Genomic DNA, 13,467 nt, shown 5'->3' with positions numbered 1-13,467 from the left:
GTCTTCCCTTTTCGCCGAGCCTCGGCAACGTAATCCTAAGGTATTGCTTTTGAGTGGAAAGGAGGTGTGGTTGATACTGTCACTGTAAAAGGTATGACCACTTCTACTTCAAATGGAGCAGGGGTGTCCGTAGACGGAGCCACCTCTACCTCAAATGGAACTGATGTAGCTACCTTAACCTCGATTGGTGACAGATACTACAATAGGAGTAAGTGTGACCAAGGGTTTAAAGTCATTGCCCTCCCGAATAAGCCCAATCGACCCCTCAGGGTCCCATTCTTCGTTCGTCTCTACCACATGTACCCCACCACCTCTATGATCAGGGAGAGGGTTGTTGCGGACATTGGGTGCAACTTCCTTTGCATGTATGACCTTGTTTTCAATTAGCATCTGGATCTTATCTTTCAATGTTCAGCACTCATCAGTGGTGTGCCCCTTCATACTGGAATGGTACACACAAGTTTTGTTTGGATTAATCCATTGGGATGGATTCTCTAATGCCACAGCAGGAATGGGGGTGACATAACCAGTGGCTTTCAACCTCTCATACAACGGGTCAATTGGTTCAGCAATGGCGGTGTATTGTCTAGGTGGCTTACGGTCAAAATTGGGTCTTGGTCTTGGATAATTTTGGCGAGTTGGTGGTGACTGGAAATGAGATGGTTGGGTTATAGATGTGATGGACAGTGGCTGATTGGGAATATCTGGAAGATGAAGGTTGATATATGGGTGGTGGTGCTTGATATGTGGGTGGAGGTGTCTGATATGTAGGTGTAGGTGTCTGATATGTAAGTGGAGATTTCGGGCCTTGAGCTACCATTACTGCCCTGATGTCTCTTTTCTTTGATATGCCGCCCGATTGTAATGCCTTATTGGTGGCCTGTAATGCCTCAAAATTCGTTACCATCCCGCTTTTACCTTCCTCGATTCTTTCTCCAAGCTTGATGATATCGGAGAATTTATGGTTTTCAATAACCAACAATCTTTCATAATACTGCGGATCCTGTGCTCTGACGAAGAACTTGTTCATCTGTTACTCATCCAAAGATAGCCTGACCTTGGCTACTTCCGACCTCCAACGAATAGCATACTCATGAAAGGTTTCGGTGTATTTCTTCTTAAGATTTTGGATGTAGAAAACATCTGGTGCATTCTCTGTATTGAACATGAGCCGGTCTATGAGATCCGATGTCATACTCACCCAATTGGACCATTTCTTGGGATCTTGGCTAATGTACCAGGACAAAGCATCTCCAGTAACACTCCTTATAAAGAGTTTCATTCGGATCTTTTCATCTTTCCCGACCCCGACAAGCTTGTCACAATAGGTCCTCAGATGAACCATGAGATCACCTGTACCGTCAAACATCTCGAACTTGGGACACTACTAGAAATAGGGCCTGTGGCAACGAACATTTATGTAACGGTAACAGAACCGTTGCCATACACTATATATAGCAACGGTTAAAACCGTTGCCAAAAGGGCTGGATGATTTCGCTACTCTTTAATAATCTACCCGTTGCCATTGTACAGGAACCGTTGCCATAGATCTTACTGTAGCAACGGTTGTTACAAACGTTGCAATATTTGTATCTATTGGCACGGTGTTGGGGAAAATTACCTATAGGGACGGTTATGGGTTCCCTCCTTATTTTCCCTCTTCGTTTTTGCCAAACCAGCCAAAATCTTTTCCTTAATATTTTTTTACTCTTATTTCTTATTGAAAATATAAAATATCAGCTTTTTCATTCCCTAAACAACCTGTACTCTATCAGACCCTAAACCCACTTCCTCTCTCCCTAACTCACGCTAATTATTTCGCAATTTCATCTCCCAATTTTGCTCTCTCTCTCTCACTCTCTCTCTCATCCAAATTTGTAACATAAACACTGCAATGAGGGTTCTTAGCTATGGGTGGAATTTAGCTTTGTAAAATTAAATACCCAATAGATTCACAAAGTAGCAGAATCATGGGGTCTCAAAATCAGTTAGAAATCAATAGTTGAGATTTTGCAAAGTGTATTCGCAGAGACAAAAAGGTTGGGATCTCTTTCTACCATCAGCGTAAGTTTCCCTATTTTTGGCTAGTTTCAGATTTTCAATTTTCTTTGTGATTTTTGTTTGCATGCACACAAATTGGTGGTCTTACTTTTTTATTTTAATTTTATATGCATTTTCTTTATGAGAGTCTTTAATTTATTCAGTAACTACAATTAGAAGCGAGTTTTCTGTTGGCAGGTTCTCCGGAAAAGATCGATTCCTTGACCGTGTTCACATAATTAGTTTCTCAGTTAGCTTCAATCGTGAGAAATTATTTTTCCAAAAGGCACACTGTGAGAAATCGCTAGCTGAAGAAGTTGTAAGTTCTTATTTTCTTATTTAGATATATTGGTTGTCTTTATTCTTTAGTCTTTTGGGTATCAGTGGTGTATATGCTGCTTTAGATTTATGATTTGAACCGAAACTGGTATGCTAGGCTTTGAATCGTTTGTTCTTTCAAAACAAAAAGGAATCATTTTCCATTTTTTAGGTACAGGATAAAAGGGTTTCATTATTTACTGCTTTTAACTTATGTGGTTCATGTGGATCAAGATAAGAATGTATCTGTTAGTTCTATTTTGTTGCAATAAACTAAATATATGATGCTTGCATAGAAGGAAAAAAAACTGCCCCTTTTTAGATCTGCTCATGTTTTGCTGCAGCTTTGTATTCTTTCTCTTAAAAAAAACTACTATAGTTTAATAATATATTGGTAAAAAGATACATTAATTAATTAGTGAATATAAAAGATACATGTATTGTTTTTTGATTAATTTGGTGCAAACTCAGGTACTAGTGAAATTTTTCAGCCTTCTTTTTCTCTTGTAGATGTGTGTTCCATGATAGCAATGTTTGAATATTTTAGAAGAGATAATATATTCCAAACTTTTGTTCAATGTGTTTGTTCAAATATGTATCATGTTTTTCCCCTTACTCTTCTGCTCTTGTGTTCGTCAATAATAGCACCATCACATATTAGGAAAAAAGAAGAGGGAAATTGAAAGGTTCTAATCAGGTGCTGGTACTTATTAAGTACATAGAAGTGCACGGTGTCGTCTGATTTAAAATTGGGATGTAGGGAGTATCTGCTTCTATTTTATTAGATCGTTACTTGTATTTAGTTTATGAAAAATATTCACTTTTATTCTAGATGTAGGTTTAAATTGTTTGATGGTAAGTCAATTTATTTGTTTGTAAAAGCTAGGTATATGTTTGTGAGAGAACTTCATACATAGATGGGCCTCAGTAAAGAAACATACCAAACTTCTACATCCTACTTTCAAAAAACACACTCTAATTGCTATATCTATATGTTGCTACTTATAGAAAAAGTGAGCAGGAAATTATTTGTGTAATTTAAATTGAGATCTTGTTTGTTCAGATCATTTTTTATATCTGTAAAAGTGGTTTATTGGTTAAACCCCTTATATGCATATGCATTACAGTGAAAGGATCTTATTTGCTTGTAGAATACTTATAGTTTGTAAAGATTTAAAGGTTACATATATTGATGAGAACTAAATCGCCATCCTTGAATCCTAGATTAACAGAGTACTTGGTCATGGTTTATTTGATAACATTAGTTCTCTTTAATTTTTTTGTAACTTAGCTTAACATAAATCTTAATTTTGGTGATTTACTAATATCTTATAGGAATTAAATGGATTATGGAGATAAAAGTTGGATGAATCTCCTAAGATGGACGGATGAGTATATTCGTGGAGTAAATACTTTTCTTGATAAGGCATTTGAACGAGCTTCCCAGGTAAATGAAATATTATGTCCTTGCAAAAAGTGCATGAATCGCAATTGGCATTATAGAAATGTGGTGGAGGATCACTTGGTAGTAAATGGGTTTGTTGCTGGTTATACCAAATGGGTTTTCCATGGGGAAGGATTTTCCTCGGCAAATCCACCTAATCCATGCAATGATGATGATGATTTTGACATGCGTGACGATATTGACGGACTACTTCATGATACATTTAGAAATATAGAGGGTGAGTCAAGGCATGAAGAAGGAGTGAAAGAGGGACTATCTGAAGATGCAAAGAGATTTTTTAGATTGTTTGATGAGGGAAAACAAGAGTTATATCCTGGGTGTGAAAATTTTACTAAACTAAGTTTCACCATTCGGCTATACTTGCTTAAATCCTTGCATGGGTAGAGTAATGTAGCATTTTCAGACATGCTGGACTTGATAAAAGAGGCATTTCCCTTTGCTCAACTACCAGAGTCGTTTAACAAGGCTAGAAACATGATAAGAGATTTGGGTCTTCATTATGAAAAAATACATGCATGCCCTAATGATTGCATGTTATTTTGGAATGACAATGTGAAGGCTGATAATTGTTCTGTTTGTGGGACTTCAAGATGGAAGAGTACTAATGCAAGTTCTAATATCCCTGCAAAGGTTTTAAGGTACTTTCCCTTAAAGCCTAGGCTTCAAAGGATGTTCATGTGTCCTGAAACAGCTATTGCAATGAAATGGCATGCTAATGAACGACCCAATGATGGAAATTTAAGGCATCCGGCTGATGGAGAAGCTTGGAAGGATTTTGATTCCTTGCACCCGAACTTTGCTAGAGAATCACGTAATGTTAGGCTGGGTCTTTCAAGCGATGGTTTTAATCCATTTAGAACCATGAGCATTTCTCATAGTACATGGCCTGTTGTGTTGATGAACTATAATTTATCGCCGTGGATTTGCATGAAGCCGGAATATATTATGTTGTCAATGATCATTCCAGGTCCATCATCTCCAGGAAATGATATTGATGTGTACCTACAACCACTAATTGCAGAACTGAAGGAACTATGGGAAGTTGGGATAGAAACATATGATGCTGATACAAACCAAACATTTCAAATGCGTGCAGCTTTATTGTGGACAATTAGTGATTTTCCAGCATTAGCAATGCTTTCAGGACGGAGCACAAAAAGTAGATTGGCATGCCCCATTTGTAATTACGACACATGCTCTCAATATCTTAAACATAGTCATAAGATGTGTTACTCGGGCCATCGAAAATTTTTGCCTCCTGATCATCCATTCCGAAAAGATAAGAGGTCATTTGATGGTAAGGAGGAGCATAGACCTGCACCTACTTCTTTATCGGGTGTAGAAGTATTTGAAGAATTACTTGAATTCAATAATGTTTTTGAAAAGGGAAAAAAGAAAAGGCTTCGTAACAACAAGAATCCGCGGAAAAAGAGATCTATTTTTTTGGAATTGCCATATTGGGCGCATAACAAATTGAGGCACAATCTTGATGTGATGCACATTGAGAAAAACATATAGATAGAAAGTCAAAGGATCATGTAAGTTCTCGCTATGACTTGCAAGAAATGGGGATACGAAAGGAGCTACAACCAAGAGAAGATGATAATGGAACAACAAGTTTGGCTCAAGCTTGTTTCTCCATTAGTCCAGAAGAGAAAAGCTTGTTTTGCACCGTTATAAAAAATGCCAAATTGCCAAAAGGGTGTGCTTCGAATATATCAAACCATGTGCATGTGAAGGAGATGAAAATATCAGGGTACAAAAGTCATGATGCTCATTTTATAATGCATTATTTACTCCAGGTTGCAGTTAGGAAATCATTGCCTAAGAATGTTTCGTTGACCTTGATTAGGTTGGGCGATTTCTTTAGAGCTATATGTAGTAAGGTTGTAATGAGAAGGGATCTTGAATAAATGCAATCTGAAATTGCTGAAATAACTTGTGAACTTGAAAAGATTTTTCTTCCAACATTTTTTGATATAATGCCACATTTGCCTATTCATCTAGTGAATGAAATTAAGCTTGGGGGTCCGACACATCTTCGTTGGATGTATTCTATTGAGAGGAACCTATGTAAGTTGAAGGCATTTGTTCGTAATCGATCTTGTCCAGAAGCGTCAATAGCAGAGGGGTTTTTAGCCGAAGAGTGCTTGACTTTTTGTTCGAGATACCTACATGATGGCGTGAAAACTAGATTCAGTAGGTACCAAACTGAGGATGATGAATGCCCTCAAAATTTATCACCTATATTCCCTAAGATTGGCCATCCAATTGGAGGTAAGAAGAAAAAAAAAAGGCAAGACTTTTCTCATGGATTCACAGTTATCTTATGAAGTACATCGATATGCTCTGTTCAATACTGGAGATGAACTAGTGGAAAATTTTATCAAGTAAGATAAATTATATAATATTTATTTATATTTTAAACTTTATTTATTTTCTTATGATAAGATACTTTAAGCTCCATTTATGAAGGCCTAATAATTGAATTTAAAATATTCATTATTGCAGGGAACATAAAAATTTAATGCGTAATCATACTAGATCAAATGCATGGGTAAGAGCAAGGAATCATAGTCGGGAATTCAGCAACTGGTTCAAAGAAAAAGTTAAAAATATTGAAGTGCCCGATTATTTACGGTGGCTAGCTAAAGGGCCTAATGTTGTTGCCAAAAGATATACTGCATACTTCATTAATGGATACCGATTTCATACCATAGGACGAGATTCTTCAGGAAAGACTCAAAATAGTGGAGTGACTTTATTGGCAACAACGGATAGTTTTGCTAGTGCTAGGGACCAAAATCCTAGCGATGGAGAGGTTATCTATTATGGAGATATTCAGGATATCATTGAAATTGATTATTGGGGTTGTTTTAGTGTTGTACTATTTAGGTGTGATTGGTATCAGAATTAAATAGATGACTATGGGTTAACTCGGGTGTACTTCAATAAATTATGCAGTACAGATGATTCTTTTGTGTTGGCATCTCAAGTTTATCAAGTTTTTTATGTGGCAGATCCAATTGAGGAAGATGTTTATTTTGCAAGGAAAAAGGTCCCTATTGATTTGTATGATCTAGAGGAAGGGAATTGTCCCAACATAGAAGACACATTTTGGAGGGAACCTAACGATGACATTGGTTCCTCAAGTGGATTAATTGATGTTGATGTTAGATGGTCAAGAGAAGATGTACTTGTTGATATCGTAGATATTCCATCATATGCACAATGTTCACAAGATACAAATATAGAAACATCAGAAGAAGAGGAAGATGAAAATGCGTTTGATGATACTGATTGGGATTGGATGGAGCCAGATGGCTAAAAAAAAGATATTCTGAACTTTTAAATATATTACTTATTGTTGTTTTAATATTTTGAGTGAGTGATAAATTCCCTTTTACAAAATATTTTATGATTATTCTTGTTTATACTTTTTGCAATTAATTTTTATTTATTTTTTGTAGAATTTAATTTTGAATTGTGATCCATTTTACAGGATTTTCAAAAATCAATTTGAAGAAAGATAGTGTATCATTGAGGAGAGTTGCAACTTCACTGTTAACAGATTTGGAACTATTAAAAGGTACGCATTGTTATTATCTTCATTTGTTAAGTCATAAACTCAGAAAAGAAAAAGATAAAAGTTTTGGTTTTGTTTCCTGAATTCCTTGGGCATATGTTTATTATCTTATACTTATTTTGAAGATTATCCTCTTCGGAGATATTGAACTGTTTCCTTGTATCGCTGCTGAATTTAGTGTCCATTGTTACTTGGTTTAAATCAATATTTTGGACTGAAAACTTGTATTTCTTGGTGCTACCATTGATCTATAAAGGAGATGTCAATTTTGTGAGTTGAAGGTCTGTTTGGTAGCTGTTGATTTGTTCAGTTTTTGCACCAATTTGTATCATCTTTCTTCCCTTTTATCTGCTGAAGACCTGGCAGCATTTTGAATAGTTCCAGCACTGAATTACTGCTGCAAAAGCTGCTATTTGGCCTGCATTTTTTTTGCACCAGTTGTGCACTACTGTTTTACTGAACTGAAGTTGCTTTATTTGAACATATGATCTGCATTCCATTGTCTGTGAAATAACACGAGCACAGTTGTGATTATCTGCTGTGATACACATTGCCCAGCACCTCGAAACTGTGTTGACTGTGCCTATTCTCATCCATGATTCACGTGTGATCCATGTAGGAACACCTGAAAATTTATTCTGCTTGTGTTCCCAGTATGTCCTACATGGTGTACATGTTGAAATTCTTGCTTTGTTTCCTTGCAAATCTTCCATACATCCCTCTGAACAGTATTGCCTCGATATGTAGCCATTTTCTGCATTTGTATTACATCGAGCACAGGTGTGATTTTCTAGTGTAAAAACCTCTGCCCAACACCTTAATTCTGTGCTAAATGTGTATATCTTTGCCTGATCTTATTTGGAGTATTTCCTGCGTGTTGTTAATTTCCAGTTGAGTATACACTCCCATCACCTCGCATGCTCCTGTTATTACTAGCCAAAAGTACTTGCCTAGATTAAATCTGGGCAGCATAATATTCTGCATTCTTTCTATGCTTTTGCCTATCTTTGGCTTCCTTTCAGTGGAAGAAGGCATAGTTTTGAGCAGTAAATTGAGCTGAAAACTGCAGTATTGTGACAGTCCAGAGGATCAAAAGTTTAGAAGTTTTTGTCCAGTTTTTCTGTCAAATTCTTCTGTCCAGTTTTCCTTTTCGTTTGATCAAAAGTTCAGAAGTTTTTAATCTTCCTTTTTGTTTGATAATTCTGAACTAGTGTAAACTTGATATTAGTTCATATTAAGTTTTTATACTTATGCTAATCTTTTTTTTTCTTAACTTGACAGTTTTGAGATGACTATGAATCAAGTAGTGACTACAAGGAAAAACAAAAAAGAAACAAACTCACAGTATCTTCCAGCTGGATCACTTTCATCGTTGGCAAAAGAAAAGTTTTCGTTGTTGACAACCAAAAGAGCTGTTCCACCTAATTTTTCAAATAGACAACCAAAGCATCCAAGGTTAGGATCTCAAGTGCAAAAACCAGTGCGTCAATTGCCACTTACCTCTCATGTACCACAAAAAGTACAAGAACAAGTACAACAAGTACCATTGGATTCTAGCTCTCCTGTAGCAACAAAAGGGCAAGAACAAGTGCATCGAGCGACACTACACTCTACAGCTTCTGCTGCACAAGCAGTACTGGAACAAGTGCAACAAGTGTCGCAACGTTCTACAGCTTCTGCTGCACAAGCAGTACTGGAACAAGTGCAGCAAGTGTCGCAACATTCTACATCTTCTGCAGCACAAGTAGTATTGGAACAAGTGCAGCAAGTGTTGCAACATTCTACATCTTCTGCAGCACAAGTACTATTGGAACAAGTGCCGCAAATGTCGCAACATTCTGCCACTCATGAAGTAATTGAACAATCAGAAAAACGAGGCAAGAATATATAGATTTCAACCATAAATTCAATTAGCATTAGTGATTTGGTAATTATCTCTTGTTCGTAACTATTGTAGGCTCTTCCACTGTAAAACGAAAAAGAGGAAGGACACAGATGCCACGTGTACATGGACGGAGTGAGCGCAAGTTGGCTGTTCTAAGTGATTTGAACCAACCCATTGGTCCTACTGACGAAATTGTAAAAGAGTTGGGAAGTTTCCTCGGTACATTGGCAAGAAATTCAACCTTTTGTCCTCTGAATATAAATAACTGGAAGAAACTGAATACAAAAGAGGATATGTGGACATATATCAAGGTTTGAAGTTTTCATTATTTCAATTGTTAGTTGATAATATTTCATATTTTTGCTTTAACTCAAGTACACCAAAATGTAGACAAAATATGACATTCATGATGATGGAAGAGAGTGGGTTTTTCAATCAATTCAAAATGCTTGGAGAAGGTATAAGTGTTGGTTGAAGAAAAACTACTATGAAGCCTATGCCAATGACGAACTTCGAATGGAAAAAAAGCCTTCATATGTTTCAGAATCTGAGTTTAAGTACCTTCTTGAATACTGAAAGTCTGATAAAGCTCAGGTTGCTTATAGACACAGTAAACTTGATTTTGGACAAAGAGAATGAGTAATTCTTTTGAAGTTCATTCCCCGTCTTGTCTTCGTGTCCAACACTTTTTAGATTATCAAAATGCATAAGGCAGGAATGTATTAGATGTTTAACATAAAAGCTTACTTGTTGCAGTAAACTTCGAAAACTAATACTGAGAATCGAAAAAAGTTAAAGAATTCACACACTGCTAGTTTTGCCACAATCCGCGAGGTTCGGTATTTTCTCTTATTTTTCATTAATATGAACTTTTTAACCTTACTTGATAAAATTTTTATGCTGACTTTCATGTAACTAGAAAAAAAAAGAAGGAAACTTCTGAGGAACCATCAAGTAAGGACATGTTTGTGGCTACGAGATCAAGAAAACCCGGTCGAGTATACAAGGAATCATATGAAGATACAATGCGCAAAATTGTACAAAGAGTTCTACTTTAAATCTTGTCAAGATTATCTTTTTGGTCCTGATTGTTAACTCAGTTTTATTTATTTGTATTTTCTTCTCTTAAATTTTATTTGTAGGCTGAAATGGAGCAAATACAAACTCAAAAAAGTGAAGATGATAACCAATCAATTGACGCATTTGCAACAGTCATGGGACCTGAACATCCAGGTCGCGTAAGATTGTATGGTCGTGGGGTTACAAAGACTATCTTGAAACAAAAATCTGGAAATTCTGGACCCTCTTCAAAGACTACTGATGAGATAATGGAGCAAAAAATGAAGGAAATGGAAGAGAGAATGCAACAAAGGATGCAGAAAAACTTCGAGGAACAACAGGAAACTTGGCGGCAACAAATTACACTTAATGTTGTTGCACAACTTCAGCATATTAACCCAGATTTACGAATTCATCCTAATATGCTAGCATTCGGTGGTCGTTCACTCAGAGAAGCTTCCTCTGCACAACAAGCTGCAATTCAACTAATCAATCGTCCATCTACTAGTAGTACTAATCAAGGTGTGTACTTAATTATTGCAAAATACTGTATCTCTATTTTAATAATTCTTCTTCTTTACACATTGTTGCTGTCGTTCTCTTTTATTTCTGGATTGAATATTATTAATAATTGGGACACATCAGGAAATGAAGCTTAAATCTCAAAAACTATTAGAAAACAGTGAAAACAACCTTAACAGAACTTCCTTAGATGAACTTATGTTTGTTATTTTTGAAGCCAAAAGAGAGAAGAAATGGAAAAAAATGTTAAGCTTAATGGAGTGATTAGCTTTTGACCACCGCTTGTCCCATGAGAAGATGATAAAAATGTATCTCTTTAATCTTAATTGTTGGTACCTTTCTTTTTATTTTATTTCTGGAATTTATAGGGTGTTCATGTTTCAGTATCTATTTGGCAATGAGATCTTAATTTTCTGATATTTGATTAGTTATCTGGGGTGCTTCTTGTCGATTTCGGATATTATTCTGTTTCAAGTTGTCATTTTATGCACTTTAGCTTTATTGGACATCATGCAATATGTTCTTTTCTTTATTCATTTGAGTGCTGAAATTATTTCTTAAGAAATTCCTTTCTGGCCATGTACTACTTGAAATATGAAGGATATCAATGTGCTTATGTGAACTAGTTGACAAATTCAAGTAGTAAAAACCATATCTAGTACTTAATTTTCTCTCTAAACATGTAATTAGACCAACATCTGCTTGGAAATGCCACCAGTCCAACATGCCATGTACAGACTTTAGAAGAAGACAACAGGCCACCCACATCCAATGCATTGCAGACAGTTCTTGTGGCCACTCATAAGCAGCAACAAAGAAAATGAGGTACCAATCTTAATTTCTTTGATGTTACAAGCCACACAGTTACACCCATATCTCATATGCTCCACCTCTGATTCTCTTCTGTCATTCACAACACACAGAGGCAGACTACTCACGCATCTTTTTTGATTTCATGCTTTCCTATCTTCAACATGACTTTCTTTGATGATATTGTTAAAGCCAAGTTGAATATAGATGTCTTGTTTGTGTCAAGTGGTGTCACTTTATTTTATTTATCCTCATATTTGTTTCTTCCTTTTAATTAAATAAACATATTTAGTATAATTTTTTGACCAAGCGATGTCATGTGACACCACTTGGCCTAAGGTACATCCGCCCCTGGTTCTATGGAAAGAAGTTTAGTAGGCCTGAAATTTAACATTGTAAGCCATCTAGCGATGTCCACAGTCTGCCACGTCTACTTTAGCTATAGATCAGTTTTTTTTGTTTGATTATGTGGAAAGATTTTCCAATATGTAGATGCAGCAAGTTTACAACGAGAGTGACATGTAGAATCAGCAATTTGGCATGTGAATTCATTTGCTAGAATTGGTCATTTAGATCTTAGTCTAACTCTGCTAGTCTACTATGCATAACAGAGCGAGAAAGCAACTTATCTCCATTTGATTGGTACGATAGAAAGTTAATGTATTTTCATGTAAATTCAACATTTCGAGACTTATCTTGCATCTGGTAGTTCATAATTGGTCTTTTAGGTAGTTGTTAAAAATTTCACTACATGTGCGATGTCCAGCGTCCTTTATAGAAATGGAGAGGTAACTAGTTTAGATTTCACTTCATAATAATGCAGTACTCATAATAATGTCAAAAAAAATTGTGTCTGGTATTCTTAAATCCTTTAAAAGACTTGACCTTTCATTTGTTTTTGAATGGTTAACTAGCATTTAAAGAGATAATGATTTTATTTATCCTCTTTTGTAGATGGAGAAAATGAAGAAAGGGAAGATTAAAGGAATGAAGATCCTGCTTAAGAAGATTTTTGGATTGTTGCTGAAACTCTAAATGTTCTAGGAATCTTTTGTTATCAAACATTTTGAAACTTCTTTAACTTTTGGATTGTAAAACTTATGTACTTGGTTCTTAACTTTTGGATTATTAAACTTATGTACATGGGTTCTAATATTTTGCTTTTACGGATATTACAACTTGGATTGTAAATGTTTATGATTAGTTTTATTTTGTGATTTATATAAATTATTGTGTATTATAATTTAATGTAAATATTTATTTACTATCAGGGAGTATATTGTTGGTTCAATTAAACTGTTACAATAGCTTACCTCAACCGTTGCTATAGGTAACAAAAACGGTCTCAATTAACCATGTAAACTGTAGCAATATGATAGGTAACCGTTGCAGTAGGTAAACTAAACCATTGCCATAGGTACTATAAACCGTTGCAATAGATAATGCACACCGTTGCATTAGAACCTATTAGATTGTTACTGTAAACAATCCGGAGCAATAGTAATTAAACTGTTGCAAAAGCGGCAAAGAATCGTCGTAATATCCTAACTTAACCGTTGCAATAGAAAAATAACCGTTACAAAAACATATATTGCAACGCCTTTGAACCGTTCTAGTTGATTGAAAATACTCGTCACAGTAGAATGATAAATAACCGTTGCAATAGACTGCTATAGGGCAACGATTTTCGAAACCGTTGCAGTAGAGCTACTGCAACGCGACCTAAACGTTGCAATAGCTCTATGGCAACGGTTTTCTTATGTACCGCAACGGTTTTCTAT

The 13,467-nt window shown here is 35.8% G+C and overlaps 1 protein-coding gene across 4 annotated transcripts; it reads left to right on the top strand.

Annotated features, from left to right (window-relative positions):
• The first annotated feature begins 1,737 nt into the window (after positions 1–1,737).
• On the top strand, positions 1,738–12,929 carry LOC104233809 (uncharacterized). 4 transcript variants are annotated; one of them, XM_070172012.1, is made up of 11 exons: positions 1,738–2,065; positions 2,240–2,360; positions 6,845–7,208; positions 7,327–7,413; positions 8,692–9,287; positions 9,368–9,606; positions 9,686–9,753; positions 10,215–10,332; positions 10,438–10,876; positions 11,567–11,701; positions 12,641–12,929. In XM_070172012.1, the coding sequence occupies exons 5-10, from the start codon at positions 8,699–8,701 to the stop codon at positions 11,698–11,700; spliced, it is 1,587 nt and encodes a 528-aa protein (XP_070028113.1). In that variant the 5' UTR covers positions 1,738–2,065; positions 2,240–2,360; positions 6,845–7,208; positions 7,327–7,413; positions 8,692–8,698; the 3' UTR covers position 11,701; positions 12,641–12,929. The 4 variants fall into 4 exon arrangements, with proteins under 4 accessions (XP_070028113.1, XP_070028112.1, XP_009785559.1 ...); XM_070172011.1 differs by lacking the exon at positions 6,845–7,208 and adding an exon at positions 3,695–3,806; XM_009787257.2 differs by lacking the exon at positions 6,845–7,208.
• Positions 12,930–13,467: the final 538 nt, after the last annotated feature.

This window comes from Nicotiana sylvestris, chromosome 4 (assembly GCF_000393655.2).
Source record: "Nicotiana sylvestris chromosome 4, ASM39365v2, whole genome shotgun sequence".
Taxonomy (NCBI): domain Eukaryota; kingdom Viridiplantae; phylum Streptophyta; class Magnoliopsida; order Solanales; family Solanaceae; genus Nicotiana; species Nicotiana sylvestris.
The sequence above is the reverse complement of the archived record's forward strand: the minus strand, read 5'-3'. Positions and strand labels throughout refer to the sequence as shown.